General features: G+C 39.9%; 1 protein-coding gene across 1 annotated transcript in view; it reads right to left on the bottom strand.

Annotated features, from left to right (window-relative positions):
• The window catches only part of LOC308633515 (uncharacterized protein), a gene marked incomplete at its 5' end in the record, with an annotated part of 40,054 nt that extends 23,252 nt beyond the window's left edge, over window positions 1-16,802 (bottom strand). Inside the window, 3 exons of the mRNA XM_081266368.1 lie at window positions 4,652-4,890; window positions 5,501-5,645; window positions 16,696-16,802. Coding sequence (XP_081122494.1) covers window positions 4,652-4,890; window positions 5,501-5,645; window positions 16,696-16,802 — 491 coding nt within the window. The remainder of the gene's footprint in view (window positions 1-4,651; window positions 4,891-5,500; window positions 5,646-16,695) is intronic.
• Between the last annotated feature and the right edge of the window lie 6,175 nt (window positions 16,803-22,977).

The following is a 22,977-nucleotide window of genomic DNA, read 5'->3' as shown; positions in this document are numbered from 1 at the left end:
TGTCCATTTATAGCTACAAGTGTTTTTTTTTAAAAGAAGCTTAAAAAATTAAGAACATTCAGAGAACATTTTCTTGACTAGTACCTCTTCTCTGTTCTATTGTCAACAAAACACTATGATAATGTATATGTAAAATATCAGTCCCACCAGGAGGGGAAATGAAGGGGAAGTTCTAAGGAGTGAAGTCAACCAAATTACATTGTTATATTGTGTACATGTACAAGAATGTAAACAAAATCCACTATTAAATATAATTATTATACACCGTTAAAAATAAACACACACACATATCCCAGTGGTATTGTAATAATGTTATTTAATTAGTGATAAAAAAATTATTGTATTTTGGGGGCAATAAAAATACAGCAATTAAAAAGTTTTAATATTTTTGTCTTCTACCATCCCAATGTTTTATCTAAATGCATTTTTGTAACAGCTTTACTGGAAATATAATTTGCATGCCAAACAATTCACCCATTTAATGTACACAGTGTAGTGGTTTTAACTATATCCTGAGTTGTGTGTGCAACCATCATACAAATCAGGGTTAGATCATTTCATCAGCCCAAAAGGAAACTCCATACTCACTAGCAGTTACCCTCCATTCCCCCTTCTGCTGTCCTGACAATTGCCAATCTACTTTCTGTCTTTTTATTTATTTGCCTATTTTGGACAATTCATAGAAATGGAGTCATACAATATTTGTCCTTTTAATTCAGCTTTTTTTATGGGTGATCTTGCCAAAGTTCATCCATGTTGTAGCATGCATCAGTACTTTGCCTTTTTACTGGTGAATAACATTCCACTAAAGGACTGATCATGTTTTGTTTATTCGTTCATCAGCTGATGAATATTTGAGCTGTTTCTGTTTTCATGAATAACAGCGTGGATATCTGTGGCCAGATGCTTTCACTTCTCTGAGTATATGCCAAGGAATGGAATTTCTGGGTTTTTATGTTTCATCTTTGAGGAACTACCAAATTGTTTTCCAAAGTGGCCATCCCATTTTACATCACCACCAATGGTGTGAGAAAATTCTAATTTCTCCACATTTTCACCAACACTTGTTACTATCTGACGTTTTTATTATGACCCAACCTGGGGGTGGGGATCCAAATGTATTCCTAGATGCAAAAAACATAGGAAATAATTGGTCAAGGAAGCAAAATCTTTTAAGACAAGGGAAAAGCATAAAGAGAATTAGGAAAAGGGCCCTGCAGTCGAGATGGAAAGGAAAGCAGCAGATGTTAGATGTGTTATTCTTATGCAATGAACTGCAGAAAAGTGTGAGCATCGTGCAGCCAGCCTCCAACTTCCCATCTGGAGCAGATAATATTCACAACACTCTTCTGGGTCTATTGACTTATTTTACAGGGAGCCTTCCCATGTCGTACCCCATCTGATCCACCACCACAAATCTTCTGTGGGAGGATAGTATTCCAATCTGCAAGGGTGTAAGGGCTGCAAAGATTCACTGAATTGCCCCAGGGACCAGAGCTACAAAACTAAAGAGAAAGGAAAAGGAAGTGAACAGAACTGAGTTTGGAAGCATAACTTTTTATCTCACATCTCAGTCGATGGCTTCCTCTTTCCTCATGATCCCAACCTTATCACTGATGACCCAGAAACCAATGCAAAGGCAAGAGAAGGCAGAGGTGAACCCAGGGTATGTGTGAAACAATTAAAGGCCAGAGGCCTGGTCATCACAAAGTGGCCACAATCATACAGTTAAGAGAGCAAGCTGGGGACAGAAGAATACATTGTGATAGTAGCAAAAAGATGACCAAGTTTCCACCTTCCAGTAATCAGGAAGCCAGGCATACAGCCACGCTGATCCCTAAGTGTTAACTAAATATCATATTAAGCTGTACTAATAGAAGTGTACTGGATTACATACAACACTCATTCAAACATTTATTAAGAAATTACTATGTGTTAGTCACAGTAATAAAATGACTGAAATAACAAATAGAATGATTAAAATTTTCCAAAGTAAAATTAAATGACTAACATTTACTAAAACTTTTACATGTAGCATCTCACTTCATGCTCCCAAAACTCCTGAGGGAGGACTGTCACCAGACTTCCCTTTCTAAGTTGGATGTGTTGGTGCACATCTGTAATCCCAGCTACTGGGGAGGCTGAGGCAGAAGAATTACAAATTTAAGGCCAGCCTGGGCAAATTATCAAGACCCTATCTCAAAACAAAATAAAAAGGGCTGGGATAGAGCTCAGTGGTAGAGTGTTTACCTAACTTGTTTGAGGTCCTGGGTTCCACCCCCAGTACCAATAAAATAAGAAAATTTAAATCTAAGAATCTTCCATGTACGTTTTTTATTTCATATATATGTCATATACTTCTATCATATATGTTCATATAGAGTAATGACCAGTGTAATTACACATCACATGCAACCAGAGGAATGAGAAGTTTCATTCCATATATGTATAATGTCAAAATTCACTCTACTGTCATTTATAAAAAATGATTTAAAAGGAATTGAAAATTTTTGAAATCAATTAAAATATTGAAAGTCTTAATTAAAAGAATCTCTTTTCCATAGAGGAGAGGCAAGAGAGGTTAAAAGTAAATTGTCCCAAAGTCACAAAAATTAATAAATGGTGGAGACAGAACAAGAACCTGGGCAGCCTGGGTCTGTAACGTATGCTCATAACAGCTCTAGTCCTTCCTGCCAGGTTTTATGTAACTGGAAGTGACATGTGGTGTTACAGGAAGCTCAGGGCCAATTCTCAGGAGCCTCTCATAAAATACTCTTATCTCTGTTGCCATCTTACCAATGAGGAAACAGAGGCTCAGAGAAATGAATTAATTACAATATCTAATGCTAATATGACACTTACATTTCAGGCTCTGTTTTAAGCACTAATGAATCTAGTCTTCATAACAACTTACAAGGTAAATTTCATTATTATCATCATTCTAAATTAAATAACTTGTCCAAGGTCCTATACTAGTTGAGGGCTAACATGGCCAGGATTCACTCCAGCTCAAAGGCCTCCTCAAAACAAACCTAATGATGACCCTTGGAATGAGTGGTGGAGCAGAAATTCAAACTCAGTTCTAACTCCTGAGTGACAGACTTCTATCTTTTCACCCACTTGCCCATGGATGACCCTTAAATCTGCTGCAGGGTGGAGAGGAGCCAGGGAGAAGGGAGTACAAATGCTCTGGAGACCCATAAGAAAGGGCATTTAAGCTGCACTCTGAAGGACAAAGAGCTTGCTGGACAACGGGAGTTACTACACAACCTAGTATTTGTAAAAGAAATAAAAAACAAGTAACCTTATCCAAGGGAGAACGCTAAAAAAGACAATATAGTAATGAAAAACAAAGAAATCAAGTTATTAAAAACAAAGTGTTTCAGATTATTTCAGAAGAGCTTTACTTCAAATTTTAGTTAGAAAACATTCTTGAAGGGAAAACAAGTTTTTAGTCCCTTTACTTTTGACTATACATTCAAAAAATTCAACAAGGTATATAAATGTGCAATTTATCTTTTGTAACACGAATTCTGACGTCCAAAATTTACTTCCTCAAACTAAGCGCTGCAAGCTGGTGTCTACCAAACCTTCAGGAATGTTTGCAAGATTCTCCATCAGGTCCTGAAACAGTCATTTAGAAACCAAAATGAGCTGGGAAATTCAAACCAAGACCTAAAAGGAACCAGGGCCCATGTGGTTCTGGTGGGGCCAGGGGCCCATGTGCAAGTTGAGGCTGAAACACTGCAAAGATGGATTATTTTTTCCTGGCAAACTGATTTATGACCACACGAAGGGCAGCTGCAGAACCAGTCTGACCATAACTACAATCCTCAAACACAGAACAGGAAGTGATGGAAACAGCAGGAGGACCCTGAAGACCATCGCTCATTTCTGGGTGTTGTGAGACCCAACAAATTCTAATTCTTGCTGCAGACTTGGGGCGATCAATGGAGTCCATGGCCCAAAACGTGACCTCTGGGAAAGTTGGCGCAGCAGAAGGGCACTAGACAAGGTGCCTCCACGCCCCCTGGCGGACTCAAAGGATAATTATGATGTGCCAATTAAAGGATAGATAGGTTCAGGGTTTCTGAAAAATTCTCCGTTTAGCTTCCACAGCAACCCTTAAAAGGAGGCGTGGACTCCGTTTTACAAATTAGGAATAACGTATTACTTGCCAACAGACACAAAAAAGGAAAACAACAGAAGCAATCACTGGGCTGACTTCTAAGTGTACAGGGGCTGGGGTTTGCTGGGACCCCACAGCGACCCTCAGTTCTCCAGGCGGACAAGGTGCAGGCTATCAGCAGGGAGCATTGGCAGCTCCCAAGTACCTCGGAGGATGGAGCGCGCGGCGGGTGGTAGCGACTCATCCTGGCGCAGGGCTGCAGCAACCAAGCTAGGGCGCAGCGCTCACCACCCGCTCGCCTGTGCCTGCCCGGACAGCCTCGCACGCTGTGCGTGTCCAGCCGCTGCAGCAGCAAGGCGCGGCGCAGCGCAGCGTGGACTGTCCACGCGTCTGCACCTGTCCCAGAGCCCGGAGAGACTCGCAAGCCACCACACACGGCGCGCGCGCGCGCGCGCGCAGGACTGCAGCGGGCACGGGCTGGCAGTGCCACAGCAAGCCCACCCTCTCTGTCTCTGGTCTTACCGTAACTGTTCTCCAGTGACCAGGACTTCAGCCATGCGCTCCAGCTCCCTTTGCTGCGCCCCGCCACTCCCGCTAGTGCTGCTGTCGCTGCCACCGCCGCCAGTGCTGCCTCCCTCCTCCATGGTCCGGGCCACGCCGCTACCACTGCCTGGGCTATCCTCCTCGGATTCTGCTGTTCGAATCAGTCTGCCCTCACTGAGGCTTCTCCCGCCATCTTTGTTCGGGGCAGTCCCAATGCTCTAAAGTGATTGGTTAGGGAGGGAATCCCTGTGAGTTAGCGGAGGCACTAGGCGAGTCCGCCCCAGAAACTTCAGCTTGGGGGCGTGGCTGGAGTCCCTCGTGGCTGGGGGCGGGGCCGAGGGAGGAAAATATCAACATCTGAGCTGGGCACAGGCTCAGGGCTGTGTGTGCTGGCTGTGGATGAATTCCCGGGACTTTCCTTCCTTTACCCTGCAAAGCTCTTGCTATGAAAGCCTGCGTTTTTATTATATTGCCCATGCCCAAATTGCAGAGAATGAATGAGAACAGTACACCCAATAGTGCACAAGAGAGGATACACATGTCACTGCAGGACATGGAAAAAAAATTGGGATGAGGGGTGGTACCCAGGAGTGAACTCAGAGGCACTCGACCACTGAGCCTCATCCCCAACCCTACTTTGTATTTTATTTCCAGAGAGGATCTCACTGAGTTGCTTAGCGCCTCACTTTTGCTGAGACTGGCTTTGAACTCGCAATTCTCCTGTCTCAGCCTTCCGGAGTAGCAGGTATTACAAGCCTTTGCAACCACGAGGCATGGAAAAATTAAGCATTCCTTTCACCGGGACCACTCTTACCAAAGACAACTTACATAACTTGACGGTGTGATCTGCTGCAGTCTAGCTGGGCACAGAATCACGAGCCACTCAAGCAGGAACAAAACTTTATTTTTGAAAATGCCGCCAATACTCCATAGGAGCCCGCAAGCAAGCCGGTCCACCCACGGCAGATCGCCTCTACCAGAATGGGGCCCAGGACCTACCCCGGAATTCCCTCCTACTATCCTTCCCCAACCAATGGGAACTCTCCAGGAGTCCCTTAACATGAGTCCCATAGCAGGCCAAGGTGAACAGCAGGAGTCCAATTTCCATATGAATGTAAATCTTAACATAATCATATCATCTCAATGGCTAGCTGGCATCACCTTACAACCAAAAAGTGCCATGCATCATATTATTTGGTTGTGGCTCCTAGCATCTGCCCCCTTCTGTTTAATTAAGCAACAGGCAATGTGGCTAGGGACCATGCCTGTTAGGTATGTCCAATTCAACATATGGTTCTTACCCGTCATCAGAAAACTGACCTCTAGGCGTCAGCCTCCTGTCTTAGGTTGATACCACTGCAACTGAATCATACCCGTCACTGACTACCGGTCCAGTATATAGCCATACCTGTGGATAGGCCTATGCACCAGTGGGGGGGTGAGGTTCTTTGCCTCACCTCAGTTGGCCCCCAAAATTAGACCATCACTAGTAGAAGGGAGGATACAGAAATGCCACAACATCAAGTCAATAGACGGCTCTTTAGGAAAAATTGCATCACTGGTGACACATCAGCAAAGATACTCCAGCACTGCCATAGTTCGCTGTATCAACAAATAGAGCACAATGCATACAAGTGATACATAGTCCAGGCAAGTTTTGTAAGCAGTTCAAAGTGGAGGAATCTATCAATATGCCGTTTCCTCCCAAAATAAATCGACTCAGTGATTGAGCATTACTTGTTGAGTTATTATTCATTGATGCATCAGTTTATACAGTTTGTTGTGATAATTATTGAAGAAGTTGTAGTTTGGTTTCATCTTTGTCTTCACCGGCACTGGGATGAAAATAGGGATTGACAATGATGTTAAGAAAAGAAAAAAATGTAACATTTCAACAGGTATTAAGAAAACAATTTTTAGAACAATTTACATTATCCTGAACAGAATTATTAAATATAATGAAAAGGAAAGGTGAAAGTAAACAAACAGATCTGTTAACCTGCTTATTTGTACACATATTAAAACAGTCTTCAACAGCTGTTTACCCAAATTAAATTAAACCATTAAAATCACGTGAATAATAATAATAAAAAAATTTGGGATCCATATTTTTATGAGGGCTCCTCATATATGATATATGGACATACGCACATACAGACATACAACATAAAACAGAAATGTGCACACGTAACATACAACATATAAGAAAATAGTAAAGGCCTTGTAGATTTACCTAGGTGAAATCTCCATTGCAATGTTTAAAAACTCCATAGTCAAAAAATAAAACTGATCAGAAAAACATTAATTTATGTCTGTATGAGCTCAAAAATAAAATGGAACTTTATGATGTGGGAAAAAGCAATAATAAAATAGATATTGAAAAAAAGCATCCTGGTTGATCACTGTCGAAGATGTAAGAATAGCCAAGCTGGAGCTCTGGATATCAGCTGTTATGGATTTGAGTCAAATCATCTTCTTTTTCTGTAGAAATTGTTTTGGTTAATCTCTCTGGAATACAAATCGGCTGCTATTCCTCCTGTGGAAAAACACAGATAGAGCCCCAATCCAGACTATCACTGGATCCGGACCTTTCCATTGTCCTGTTAGAATATCTTTCCAAAGTACCTTAGGCTTATGTACATTTTTTGGATACAAATGTCTTTCCGCAGCACTAAGTCCCGATGAATCCAAATTTAAAAAGTTTAGAGTAAAAAGGGTAATTTTAAGTTTATCTTTGGGGGATATATACCCCTTTCCAATTCCCTCCTTTTGTTTTAATAAGTACATTTTAATAGTTTGATGAGCTCTTTCAACTATACCTTGTCCTTGTGGATTGTATGGAATTCCTGTTATGTGAGTAATGCCAAATGATGAGCAAAATTGTTTAAAAGAGGTAGAAGGATAACCAGGACCATTGTCTGTTTTTAACTGTTTTGGAACACCCACAGTGGCAAAATTTTGTAAGCAATGAGCTATAACATCTTTAGTTTTTTCTCCGGCATGAAGGGAGCCCATCAAAAATCCGGAAGAAGTATCAACTGTAACATGTAAATATTTTAATTTTCCAAATTCTGGCAAGTGTGTGACGTCCATCTGCCAAATATGGTTAGGTATCAGTCCTCTAGGATTGACTCCAAGATTAACTTGTGGTAAAAAGGTCACACAATTTTGACATTGTTTTATTATATGTCTGGCTTGTTCTTTAGTTATTTTAAAACGTTTTTGTAAAGTATTAGCATTGACATGGAACCTTTTATGAAAATTTATAGCTTCTTCTATTGTGGAGAAAATATGTATGTCATGTGTAGATTTATCTGCTAGTTCATTGCTCATACTAAGGGCTCCAGGCAATCCTGTATGTGCCCTGATATGTCCTATAAAGAATGGATCTTTTCTGTCCCAGATTAGACTTTGTATAGCAGAAAACAAAGAGAAAACAGTAGAAGAAGGTGAAATCCTACCAGCATCTTCAAGGGATACTATAGCATTAACTACATACTGACTATCAGAAAATAAATTAAATACAGAATCTTTAAACATCATAAAAGCTTGTAATACTGCATTAAGCTCTACCTTTTGAGTTGATTGTTTGGGTACTAAAAATGTAAAAGTTTGATCAGGAGTAACTACTGCTGCTGTACCATTGTTTGACCCATCAGTGAATATATTTGGAGCATTTATGATAGGGGTTTTTCTTGTCATTTTTGGAAAAACTAAAGGATGCTTAGACCAAAAAGACAACAAAGGATTAGATGGTAAGTGATTATCAAATGAAACACTAGTTTTACACATGATTATTGCCCAAGTATTTAACTCATTAGCTAACTCATCAATTTGATCCATAGTATATGGAGTAATAATTTTATGGGGAGAAATTCCAAACACTCCCTTTGCTGCTTTTATTCCTTTGAGTATTAATTGTCCTACAGCCTCAGGATATCTAGTAAGAATAGTGTTAGGAGAATAAGATAAATGTATCCACAATAATGGACCTTCTTGCCAAAATACTCTTGTAGGAATATTTTTTGTTGGTAGTACAATAAATAATAAAGGCAAACTTATATCAATTCTATCCAAATGCATATTTTCCATATATGTCTCAATGATTTTTAATGCTTTTCTTGCTTCAGGCGTTAACATTCGGGGTGAATTTGGATCTGATGGACCTTTTAGAATATCAAATAAAGGTCCCAACTTTCCTGTTGGTATGCCTAGATAAGGCCTTATCCAATTTATGTTTCCCAATAACTTTTGAAAGTCATTAAGTGTTTTGAGTTGATCTACTCGTATTTGAATTTTTGGTGGACGGACCATGGTTGAGGATAATAGAACTCCTAAATAATTAATTGGAAAATTTAATTATACTTTATCTATTCCTATCTCTAGATTATAATTTTTTAATAACTTCGTAAGTGTGGCATAACATTCCAGCAATATGTTTTTATCTTTATGTGCTAATAATACATCATCCATATAGTGAAATATTTGTAGTTCAGGATTTTGATTTCTAAGTGGCTGGATTGCTTTATTAACATAGATTTGACACATAGTTGGACTGTTAGCCATCCCTTGAGGGAGTACTTTCCATTCATGTCTCTCATCAGGACCTTCATGATTTAATGCAGGGATAGTAAATGCAAAATGTGGACTATCCTCAGGATGAATTGGAATTGAAAAGAAACAATCTTTAATATCTATAGCTAAAACATGCCAGGTTTTTGGTAAAGCAGACAATTGGGGAATCCCTGATTGAGCAGGTCCCATAATAACCATCTCATTATTAATGGCTCTTAAATCTTGTAATAATCTCCATTTACCAGATTTCTTTTTAATGACAAAAATGGGAGTATTATGGGGGGATACAGAAGGTTGTATATGTCCTTCCGCTAATTGTTGTCTGACTAAGTCATGGGCTACTTGTATCTTTTCTTTAGTCAGGGGCCACTGAGGAACCCACACTGGTCTTTCTGATTTCCAAGTAATTTTGATTGTCTCAGTGGCCCTTTCTGAAAACCCAATCCATGTCTATTTATTTCTTGATCTATTTGAATTGGTGCTGTCATACCTTGTTCTTGTTCTCTTAATCTTTTTTCTTTCCTAAAGCCTTGTGTAGCCCTAGTAGTGGGCGCGTTAGGATTGATGTTATTTGTTAATGTTAATCCTAATTGATCTAAGACATCTCGTCCCCATAAATTTACAGGAAGATGATCCAATACATAGGGCTGTATAGTTCCTTCACATCCTTCAGGATCCCTCCAATCTAATACCATAGCACTTCTATGGGGATTTGTTGCCACTCTTAGGCCTCAAAGCATTTGAGTGGCTTGTTGTAATGGCCAATGTTTTGCCATTCTTGACGAGATATGATGCTGAGGTCAGCACCTGTGTCCAGCAGCCCATTAAAGTCATGACCTTGAATATTTAATTTTAGCATTGGGCGAGAATCTAAATTTAAAGACAGCATAGCCCAATCTACACCTGTGGAGCCTAATCCCTTGGAACCTCTTTCTACATTACAACTGGAAAATTTATCATGCAGGCTGGGTATTATTAATAACTGTGCTATTCTATCTCCTGGTGAAATTACTGATATACCTCTTGGAGAACTAGCTATAATTTTTATTTCACCCTTATAATCAGGATCAATTACCCCAGGACTTATCATAAGTCCTTTTAGTGTAGAAGAACTACGTTCCAATAATAAGCCTACTGTTCCCTGGGGAAGAGGTCCTTTTACTCCTGTAGGAATGATTTGAACTCCCATCTCTGGAGTTAGTACTGCTCTGGCAGAGGCAGATGTCCAACCCTGCGCTCCCTCTTGTTTGTCTGATGAGGGATTTAATGGATAATGCATCCTGGGCACTACCTTGATGGAGCTGCTGGGTTCCTCCATTGCCCCGTATATTTGTGGTTTTGGGCTTCGGGGCATTGGGCCCTCTAGTCCGTTTTTTGGCAATGGAGCCTGATACCTTTCTCCACGATATCGTGGGTAAACACTTGGTCCTTGTCCGTTTTTTGATAACGGAATACCTTCTATGGTGGTTTGAGAATGGCATTCATTAGCCCAATGTTTCCCTCTATGGCATCGTGGGCAAATACCCGGTATTCTATTCCTTTGATACCTAGTTTTGTTAAACCCTCCTCCTATGGGGCAACTCCTTTTAAAATGTCCTGTTTGATTACAATTATAGCATGTTTTTGGCCTGGCATTTAAAGCCTGTTGTACTGCTGCTAAGACTTGCCCTTGTTCATTAATGTCTCTACATAATTTAATATATGTGTTTAAATCTTCATGTCTCCATGGTCTAATGACCTCTCTGCAGCAACAATTTGCTTGGTCATAAGCCAGTTGTTTTATAAATGGCATTGCCTGTTCTGTATTTCCAAATATTCTAGAGGCTGTCTGAATAAGCCTATCTACAAATTCAGCATAAGGTTCATTAGTTCCTTGTATTACCTTAGATAATTGACCTTGTAAATCTCTATGCCCCTGTAAAGTTTTCCATGCCCTAACTGCATCTACAGCAATTTGTGCGTATACGCCAGGATCATATTCCATTTGTTGTCTTTGACCCTCATAAGGTCCTTTTCCTAATAACATATCTAGATTTCTTTGAGGGCAACCAGCTTCTGCATTTTGCCTAGCTGTCTCCATGCAAAATTCCTCATTGGCAACCTTCCATAACAAATATTGTCCTCCATTTAGCACAGATCGACACATGTTAGCCCAATCTGCTGGTGTCATGTCCAAGTTGGTAACAGATTCGACCATACTTATGGTAAAGGGAGCTTGAGGGCCATAGGTTGTTACAGCCTCCTTTAATTGCTTTACTGTTTTGAAATCTAAAGCACGGTGAATTCGTTGCCTTCCTGCCTGCTCAAGTACAGGGCATGCTAATCTTTGGGGTCCTGCCTCAGAATTCCGTCCATCAACTACGGGAGTTGAGGGCCGCTCAGCTGTAGATGGAGCTGTTGGTTGAATTACGCCCTCTGGTGATAGAACGGACTTAGTAGCAACCTCCTGTTGTAATTCACCTGATGGCTGTTTTTCCTCTAAGCTTTCTTTCTTTAAATTTTCCTCTGTCTGACTAGCTTGAGAGACCTTCTCTTTTGCTTGCCCTAACGTTTTTTCTACCATAGTCTGGACCTCTAACAATTTACTTAACAGTCTTTCGGCTTGTTTTTTACTAGATTCTAATCTACTATAAAGGTAACGCAACCCAATAAGATAGGATAAAACAAAGCCGAAACAGAATGAAACAAAAATGGAGCAGAGAATGGTTGTATCAATTTTCTCTTTCTCAGGGCCGAATAATTTCAAACCTTGAGCCAACCATTTTTCCCAGTTCGCCTGAGAAAATTCTAGGGCTAGGGAGCTTGAAATAAAAACAAAATAAATCAAAACAAGAACACATTGTTTTTTGAAATGGTCACCCATTCTGTTGCCTTCCCTCAGGGGCGAGCAACTTTACTCACCTCTAAGCTTCAGGCGTTCCCCGTACGGGCCACCAACTGCTGCAGTATAGCTGGGCACAGAATCACGAGCCACTCAAGCAGGAACAAAACTTTATTTTTGAAAATGCAGCCAATACTCTGTACGCGCCCGGCAAGCAAGCTGGTCCACCCACTCGGATCGCCTCTACCGGAACCGGGGGCCCAGGACCTCCCCCGGAATTCCCTCCTACTGTCCTTCCCCAACCAATGGGAACTCTCCAGGAGTCCCTTAACATGAGTCCCATAGCAGGCCAAGGTGAACAGCAGTAGTCCAATTTCCATATGAATGTAAATCTTAACATAATCATATCATCTCAATGGCTAGCTGGCATCACCTTACAACCAAAAAGTGCCATGCATCATATTATTTGGTTGTGGCTCCTAGCAGTGATCAATACATAACGCTGGCCTGAAATTAAACAGATCTGGGATCGAGATCCACAACTATCTTGAGAGACATAATTTTTCAGTTGCAGGTATGTGATGGAAGTTTACAGACTAGTACGTGGGTGAAAAAAGGAGAAGCAGGGAGACGTTGTTTACAGAATGAAAATGGGAGGAAGTTGAAAACCAACTTCTATATATACATGTTTATATGTACATGTGCGCGCGCGCACACACACACACACACACAATCAATCAATTCTGCTATTTCAAAGTATTTATATTTACTCTTCTACAAGTGTATTGTATTTTATTTTTGGGGAGAGCATGTTTGTTTGATCATGTTTTTTCCTTTTCTTTTTTGGTATTGGGGGTTGAACCCAGGAGTGCTTAACCACTAAGCTAACTCACCAGCCCTTTTTAATTTTAATTTTGAGTCAGAGTCTCACTAAGTTACTGAGGGTCTCTTTCTAAATTGCTGAGGCTGCCCTCTAAGTTGGCCTCCCAAGTCTGTTGGGATTACAGGCATCTGCCACCTCACTCAGCACGTTTTTTTTGTTGTTGTTGTTTTGTTTTTGTTTTAAGGAAGATCATACAAGTCTTTGCCAAACTGCTGCAATGTTAGTGTTGACATTAACTGAAACTTGCAACAACTCATTAAGCATTCATCATGTGTTTTATATACCACAGGCACCTTGTTTATATTGTTTAATTTATCCTCAAAATCCTAAAAGTTAAATATTGATTTCAATTTACAACTAACAAAGCTTAATCACAGGACTGGGAATGTGACTCAGTGGTATAGTATTTGCCTGCCATGCATGAGGCCCTGGATTTGATCCCCAGGCACCAAAAGAAAAATATGCATAAGCACAGACAGGTAAAGCTTATCTAAATTTTTTATATAGAAGGTTAGGCAGCCTTTGAACTCTAATTCTGCTGACTCCCAAGGCCGTGCTCAGCCAGACTCCAGGATAACACTTTCTCTCATATCCAACACTAAATATCAGGCAACTCTTTTGCTCAAAGAAATTCTCTAAGGTTCTTAACTTTCTAAGTAGATCATGGTGGAAATGTAGACCCAGGGAGTCATAGTTTCAGTTACATGTGATTTTAAGAGCCTTATTCTGTTCTCTGATTTAAGGATGCTGATTCATAATGTGGTTGTGGGGGCATGGGAGGATTAGATGAACTCTAGATAGGGCAAAGGAGAAAAGCGGAGGGGAGGGAGGAGAAGGGAGGGTACATGAGGGTAGAAAAGATGGTGGAGTGAGATGGACATCATTACACTAAGTACATGTATGAAGACATGAATGATGTGATTCTACTTTGTGTACAACCAGAGATATGAAAATTGTGCTCTATATGTGTAATATGAATTATAATGCATTCTGTTATACATAACAAATTTAAATAAATAAATAAATAAGAGCCTCATTCTGCATAAAGCATAAAAATCATTTAACAGAAGTAGTTAATGCTTTAATTCAGTAATTATTATATAGAATATCAAGAATTTGCTTGGGGTCTGGATTTATATCTCAGCAGTAGAGCATATGCCTAGTATTCCCAGTGTTTAATTCCCAGTGCTAAAATGACAACATCAAGCAAATAGTTTTTTGGGGGATTCTCACTCAAATGCTGAGTTTCTATCCTGATTCTGTCATTTATAACTTTGTAATCTTTGCTAGTCACTTAACTTTGGGGGGCTTCAATTTCCTATTGACAAAACAGGAATAGTAATTTCTCCCTTATAGGGCTGTTTTGTGCTGTTTTAGTCAGCTTTTTCATTGCTGTCATCAAAAGACCCAATAACAAGAGCAATTTTAGAGGAAGAAAAGTTTATTTGGGGCAGTTTCAAAGATCTCGATCCACAGGTGGACAACTCTATTGCTCTATGACTGAAATGAAGCAAAACATCATGGGAGATGAGTGTTGAGGAGGAAAGCAGCTCAGAACATGGCACCAGGAGGCAGAGAGAGAGACAGCTTCCCTTACCACTGACACAATATAAACCTCCAGGGTTTATATTCTCCTCCAGGGACATCCTACCTGCCTATAGTCACTACCAGGTAATCCCTATCGGAGGATTAACATACTGATTAGGTGTAGATTCTCATAGTCTAATCATTTTACCTTTAAACTTTCTTTCATTTTCTTACACCTAAGCTTTGCGGGGACACCCCATATCTAACCTATAACACGTGGCTTAAATGAATAGCATTATATAATATTTCCATTATTTAAAATTTTAAAGATTCATTTCAGTAACCAATTTTTTTTAAGTTAGAAAAGAAGTATCTTAAGCCCGCTACAGTGGCACACATCTGTAATTCCAGCAACTCAGGAGAGTAAGGCAGGAGGTTTGCAAGTTAAAGCCCAGCCTCAGCAACTTACAGAGACCCTGACTCAAAAGAAACTAAAAAGGGTTGGGGAAAGGTAGCTCAGTGCTACCTTTGTCTAGTACGCGTGAAACCTTGGGTTCCATCCTTAGGCTGCTCCTTCTGAAAAGTGCCTTAACATATGGGAGGAAAAATTGAGTCGGGAAAATGAGCAGGAGAGAGTATAATTAATTTTTCTTACTTGACAAGATAGTTGTTGTTGTTGTGTGTAGATGGTTGTAGATGTTTATAGGAAATGAGAATTGCTCTGCTGCTATTGTTTTAACCTTTCATTGATACATGAAATACAACATGCCTCACTAGGTAAGGAGAAAAACTCTTTTCCCTAATTTAGGGGAAAATTGATGAACTGACTCCTGAGGACTTGTTAGCACCAATGCCTGTAACCAGGAGCCCTGGAGCAAGTGATCCTAGAGTCAGTTGTGACCTATGAGTATTGATGAAAGAGAGAAGGACATCAATGTGACAATTACTCTAGCATGAAGATTCTGGAAGAGCTAAATTCTGACAGATCTGGGTTTGATTCCTGGCTCTATTTGGGCAAGTTCATCATCTTCTCTGAATTTTCTGTCCTCTTATGTAAAGATTATACTACCAGTCCCATTGGATTATTGGGAGGATTAAATGAAATTTAATAACTGCTTTTATTAAAGGTAGATAATTCCCCCCACAACCCCCCCCCCCCCAGTGCTGGGGATTGAAATCCAGGACCTCATGCATGCTAGGTAAGTACTCTGTCACTGAGCCACATCCCCAGCCCTAGGTGGACATTACTAAATGTGAACTTTCCAGGTCTCCTCGCCTCTTTCATGCTTTCTGTATGTTTTGGTACTTTGGGGGCTAATGTTTCTCAGAATTTTGATGGTGGTATTTAGTGTGTGGGTGTGTGATGTATTTGTGTTTTCAGCCCATTTAAGCCCGATACTTTGATGAAATATAATAAAATGAGATTTAAAAAAATATCTATAAAGCAAAATCCCAAATTCTATAGGGATCAATAAATGGAAATATTCTGTCAAATTGCTCTACACATTTCTTTCTTTTTTTTTTTTTTTTGGCTGGGTGGGAAGGAGGTTTACCGGGGGTTGACCCCAGTAGTAGTTTACCACTGACCTACATCTCCAGCCCTTTGTATTTTTTTTTTTTTTTTTGAGACAGAGTTTTGCCAAGTTGCTTACGACCTCTGTAATTTGCAAAAATTGGCCTCAAACTTGTGAACCTCCTGTCTCAGCTTCCCAAGTAGCCGGGATTACAGGCGTGCACCACCACACCCAGCTTGCTCTACACATTTCTAATTGATTTTTCAATGTTGTTATGTCTGGTTGTTTTTCACCACAAGTAATGGCCACCAGTTGATTGACCAAGCTCTGAGTGGTACTGGTGTACTAAACTTTTCCTAAAGGTGAGTGGCAGTGTGAGGGGATGGGCTTAAATTTATAAAATATGCAAAAGAATAGGGCCACCTATGAGGTTTCATAATAGACTAGTTGTCATGAGTGTTGCTGATGCCTCTTAATGTACATCTGTTTTTTTTTTTTTAAAGAGAGAGTGAGAGAGGGAGAGAGAGAGAGAGAGAATTTTTAATATTTATTTTTTAGTTCTTGGCGGACACAACATCTTTGTTGGTATGTGGTGCTGAGGATCGAACCCGGGTCGCACGCATGCCAGGCGAGCGCGCTACCGCTTGAGCCACATCCCCAGCCCGTACATCTGTTTTATTCTGGTCTGATCTTATAGACTAACTCAGACGCCTCCATCTCTATGTGATCTTCCTGTACTTTCCCAAGCAGTGTGTTGCACCTTCCTGTGAAGTTACATCTTCTTACAGATTTAAGACTATTCTTAACCATTAGTGGAAATCCCAATTCTTTAGCTGCTATAATTTTTATTCTTCTTGTGAATGGAAGAAAACTGATTTGGCAGTATTCCGTCCAGATACTTCCATTGCTAGATCCTGTTAGGAGAACTGTCTTTTAAAAATAAATGTAAAGATAGTAAAAATATAAAATTCCCTCACCTTCATTATTCACAACACATTAAATTTATTAATTTATTAATTTTGGTTCAAAAGATTGAACCCAGGGGTGCCTAACTACCAAGCCACATCCTCAACCTTTCCTATTTTGAGACAGGGTCTCACTAAGTTGCCCAGAGTGGCCTTGAACTTGCCATCCTGCTGCCTTAGCCTCCCAAACCACCATGCCTAGCCTATTCACCCCCGTTTTAAATATTTTTGTTATATTTGACTTCATAGGAATGGAAAGAAAGCATTACAAATAAAGTTGAGGTTGCTTGCTCTCCAGTTCCAACTCTGCCTTCCCAGGAAATCCCCTGAGTCTTAACTTTGGTTCCCTGCAGGACTTGAATGCTTGATACTTTGGTGTATGCTGCCACCTGCCGATTTCTTTTCACAATGACATGAAATGATTGTGGATTGCTAATAGGGAAAGGGCTACTTTTTGGGAAGTTTAGGGCAGAAGTTGCTGTTTATCCTATTGGGGGTGGGGTGGGGGTGTGCTACTGGCTTTTGGTCATGAGGGACTGAGATGCTAGTTATTCTCGTTTACTTAGGACCTCTGTAATTTGCAAAAGTTGGCCTCAAACTTGTGAACCTCCTGTCTCAGCACCTCACAAAGCATTGTCCCAAATCCGGAATGTCTGTCTTAGGTGGTCATTTTGCACAATTTTAATATAATACTGAATTATCAGGAATGCAATTATTGTGTACATTGAGAAAAGACTGTACTTTGTTCTATTCCAAACCTGACCCTGAATTTTCATAAAGTGATTTCATTTGTGTGACATTCACTGCATATGGCACAATTATATTCTGTATTCAGTAACTGCAGCATTCACAGTGATCATCTGTATGTGTTGAGTAGGAATAAATTATTTAGCCTTTTTAAAATGACAAATGCATAAATGAAGTATGGAAACATTGAGTAAAATGTTGTCTTAATTCTCTTAATTAAAAATTATTCAACCTGAAGTTGGTCATGGTGATTCACACCTGTAATCCCAGCTGTTCCTTAGACTGAAGCAGAAGAATGGTGAGCTCAAGCTTAGCCTCAGCAATTTAGAAAGCTCCTGTCTCAAAATAAAAATAAGAAAGGACTAGGGGTGTAGCTGAGGAGTAGAGCACACCTGGGTTAAATCCCCAGTACCACGAATTAAATAAATAAGTAAAATTATTATAAACACCTGAGTATGATTACCTCCTTAGGTCTTCTATGCTCATTTAAATATTGAAGTATTTATTATTTTATTATGTATGATTTCCCTTTTACATTTCTTCCATATATTCTGGTAAGGGCAACATATTGATATTTGGTTAATTACATACACACAAAAAGGTTATATTACCTGCAAACTAAGTACATTAAAACAAAATGATAATTACATCTGTTAGTTTTAAAGGAAACATTGAGTTAGATAGGAGTTTTTTAAAGGGAATAATAGTAGGTATTTATTGAGCTCCTGGGCATGTTCACAAAGTATGGTCTATGTTAAGCATTTATTCCTCAAAATAACCCTTTGAACTGTTTTTCTTCCCACTTTTGAGAAGAAGAAATTGAGGCTAGGGGAAGGGGAGACCATGCAAGCCTTCCAGAGTAGAGCAAATGAGTGAGGCCTCAAAAACCAGTGAGGCCTGGATTTGAACCCAGCTCTGCTGGTTTTAGAAGCCACTTTGGTAGTTCCTTCATTATGCTGCCTCTCCAAAGGGGCAAGTCCCTGGGTGCCAGTTCTTCCCATAGGCCAATACTCTGATGTGCTTTACTGGAGTCTTCTTTAAGCCCTTTGAAGGAGGGGTTATCCCCTCCAGGCAGACCAGCTGCTGAGAACTCCCAGGCTCTCACTACTGGGGAATATGATGGCAACCTCTTCACAGGATTGAAAGAGAAAGTGTGAGGGAGCTTGGCAAATGCGATAATGGTGTTATCTGTGTCCCCTGGCAGGCTTGGACAATTAGCCAGCACTATCAAGTACATAAAAGAAAGGGAAAGCTTGCCGGTTCTCTGAGATCTCCCTGTTCCCTCTTCCTCCACGCTGTCAATCCTTAGTTTGAATACATCAGAGCCGTAGGACTACCATAACCTCTGTGGGCACAGCGTGGCATAGATTTTCCCTGTTTTGTTTCCTGAGTGAGTATCTTCTCTGTCTACCTAGATTCTAAATAAGAATATGCCCCACACTTTTGTTCTCCTCCTCCTCCTTTTTCTTTTTTCATTTATGCGGTGCTGGGACTGAACCCAAGGTTGCACACATACTACCACTAAGTTATTTTCTAAGCTCTCTTCATTTTGAGATAGGGTCTTGCTAAGTTGCCCAGGCTGGTGCCAAATTTGCAATCCTCCTGCCTCAGTCTACAGAGTAGAGTCCCTGGGATTACAGTTGGGCACCATTGCACCCTGCTTTTCTCCTCCTTCCTTAGTGGAGTTATTTCACCCAAAGCTTAGGCACAGAAAATGCACTTGAACCATTGTTCAGGGACTCTGTGTGTGGAAATACCTTTTTATTTTCAGATTAAAAATATCATTAAGGAAGAAAAAGAAGTTATCAGATATCTACTTTCATTGATCATGAGAGAGAATCTAGAAAATGATTGTGCTTTGATATAAAAGTGTGTGCAATGGAGGGCTTTGCTGGATGGCAGGGTCATCCCTTCCTTCTGAACAAAAGAAAGCTCAGAACTTTGTAGGCTGTCAACAATACTTAATTGTCGACAATACCTAATACTTGCTTGGGCACAGGGACACATGCCTGTTATTCCAGCAACTCAGGAGGCTGAGGCAAGAGAATCACAAATTCATTGCCAGCCTCAGTCACTCAATGAGGCCCTAAGCAACTTGGTAAGGCCCTGCCTCAAAAATAAAAAATAAATGAGCTGGAGATGTAGCTCAGTGGTAAAGCACCCTTGGGTTCAACCACGAGTACCAAAATAAAATACTGATATTTAAAATAAAACAAATACAAAAAAAAAACCCACAAAAAATCAAAACAGCTTGGAGTTAGTGCTTTTTAAAAATTTTTATTTATAAACTTTTGTAGAGCACTTAATATGTGCCGGGTACTACTTATACCACTTACATATATGTTATAGTTGTCAAATCATTTAATTGAAACATTCCTTATCAGGTTGTTTGGGGCTCAGAAAGTAGTACCCCAAAGTGAAGACCTGAAGCCAGACATAAAACCTAAAAATATTGCTTTAACTTTCCTTCACCTTTCTGTGTAAGAGCTGGCCACAAAGAAATTCTCTGGTCTACCTTGTTTGTTGCAGGTCATAAGAATCTCATTCCAGAAGGGGTCCTGCCCTATAGCTCCGGGGGAGACATGCTGCACAGATAGGCCTAGCTGGGTGTTCCCACTGGGTTACCAGTATTAGATCGCACCCTTTTTGTCCAGTTGTGTTTCTATGGCTTCATTGAATCCTAGAAAATGGATAGTTCATCCTGAGTCTATTGGCTTTCAATCTGAAGGCTCCCAAGTCACACAATGAAATAAATGTGTGTTCATTTGTTAGCATGGCTTTTGTTATAGAAATGAGTGCTGTACCCCTTTGGAGGGGTGAGGGAAGTGATCACTCCTACCTCCCTACAAGGCAGTGATATAATCTTTTAGACCTGTTTGCTCTCTGGTGCCCAGGTTCTTTCCCAGCTCTAATGTGCAGCAGAAGGGGTCTGAACCCACTCACTGCATTTCCAAGCTCATGACATTTCCAGTTAGATTCAGCCAACAGGAGGCTTTGGTGGGAGATTGGACAGCATACATAAAGGAGAATCCAGGGTATTTCTTATCAATGCTCTCTGACTCTGAGGCTATAGGTCCTTCTACACAGTTCCATTATAGTTCCTAGGGGGACCCAGGAACTCTGCCTCTCTTCTGACCTAAGAATGGCAAAGGTTTCCTGCTGCTGCGATTTTTGAGATTGTTTCACTATTCCTCTTTTGAGTGTCTCCCCATCACCCATAAGAACAATTTCCTATAAGAAATTCTCTCTCATTTATTTATTTATTTTTTTGTATTTCAGTGCTAGGGATAAAACCTAGAGTCCCACACATGCTGGGCAAGCAGTCCACACTGAACTGTAACCCAGCCCTTTCATTATCTAAATGTGTTCTATTTTTATAGGAACCTGGTTGATCATTATCACCATCTCTATTTTATATAAAAGGAAACCAGAGCAGTCAGCAGGTCCCATGGACCTCACTATCATTGAACATTGGAGATGGTCTCCACTCTACCCCAGGAAGACGCTATGTATATCAACAGTTGTCAATTGATCTCAGGACTCACATTCTAAACAAATTATTAAAAGCTCCACATTTCTTTTGTTTCATTTATTTATTTTTGATACTAGGAATTAAACTCAAGAGCACTTATCCACTGAGCTATATCCCCAGCCCCGCCCCCTTTTTATTGATTAAAAAATAAAATAAAAAGGGCTAGGGATATGGTTCAAGTTGTAGCGCACTCGCCTGTCATGCATGCTGCCTGGGTTCGATCCTCAGCACCACATACAAATAAAGATGTTGTGTCCACCGAAAACTTAAAAAAAAATTTAAAAAAATTAAAAATTCTCTCTCTTTAAAAAAATAAATAAAATAAATGATAGCAGAATGCATTACAAGTCTTATTACATGTATACAGCACATTTTTTCATATCTCTGGTTGTATATAAAGTATGTTGACACCAATTCATGTCTTCATACATGTACTTTGGATAATGATGTGTATCACATTCCACCATCCTTGCTAATCCCCTGCCCCCTCCCTTTCCCTCTCACCCCTCTGCCTTATCTAGAATTCATCTATTCCTCCCATGCTCCCCCTCCCTACCCCACTATGAGTAGAGAAAACATTCGGCATTTGTTTTTTGGGGATTGGCTAACTTCAGTAAACAAACTCTCAAGGTCCCAGCCCTTTTTATTTTTTTATTTGAGACAGGGTCTCCTTACGTTGCTTAGGACCTTGCTCAGTTGCTATGTTTGATCTTGAACTTGTGATCCTCCTGCCTCAGTATCCCAAGTCACTGGGATGATAGTCATGTGCCACTGTGCCCGGCTTCCTTTCCTTTTTTTCTAAGTGGCCCAAGAAAACTTTTGGGTGTGATAAGAATTTCTGCATCTTGCTTGCAGTAATAGGTTCACAGTGTTTGTTTGTCAAAATGTTAAATCATTTAATTTAAATGGATATACTTTATTTATATCTCAATAAGGTTGATTTAAAAATAAAATAAATGATCCTGAGGTAAAAGTGTGTCCTGTGAATTTAGGGAGTAGCAAGATGAGGGGTGAGGGGAATACAGGTTACTTATGGTCTTATGGGCCTTGGTAAGGACTTTGCTTTTAATTCTAAAGGAGATCAGAATCCACTGGGGGGTCTTGAATGGAAGGATCTGACTCACTTTGTTGCAGGAGTTGCATGATCAGTCTAGTGCTTGACTCAGTAAACAGTAAAGATTTCTTTGCTTTTCTAAGGCAACAGAGGGAAAATAGAGAAGCAGGCTGCTTCATGAAACATGAAACAATATCACCACCTAGTGGAAAAAATCTTGATTATTATATAAGCAAAACCTTAAAAATCTACTTCACAAAATATGTGAAACTACCTTTTAAGTGATTGTATTTCCCACAGAATAAAATAAATTTAGCTGTAATTTAGGACTTTTTATCTGAAGTTATTGTAAGTTAAAACAAAGTGATACAGTTTGCAAGCTTGCTTTATTTACTTATTGGTTGGGCTAGGGAACCAACTCTGTATGTTAAGAGAGTGCTCTATTACTGAGCAATAGTCCCAACCCTATCATTCTAATTTTTAAAAATCTTTTTTAGTTGTAGATGGACACAGTATCTTTATTTTATTTATTTATTTTTATGTGGTGCTGAGGATTGAACCCAGTGCTTGAGCAACAACCCCAGCCCCTTATCATTCTATTTTAAGAGAACCTAGGTCCAACTCACTGCTGGAATATTGAATTAATGGTAACGATCGAATATCATTAATTAAAATGAAATTATTAAA

The sequence above is a fragment of the Spermophilus citellus genome (genome assembly GCF_964194105.1).
Source record: "Spermophilus citellus genome assembly, chromosome: 14".
In the NCBI taxonomy this organism is placed as follows: Eukaryota; Metazoa; Chordata; class Mammalia; order Rodentia; family Sciuridae; genus Spermophilus; species Spermophilus citellus.
The sequence above is the reverse complement of the archived record's forward strand: the minus strand, read 5'-3'. Positions and strand labels throughout refer to the sequence as shown.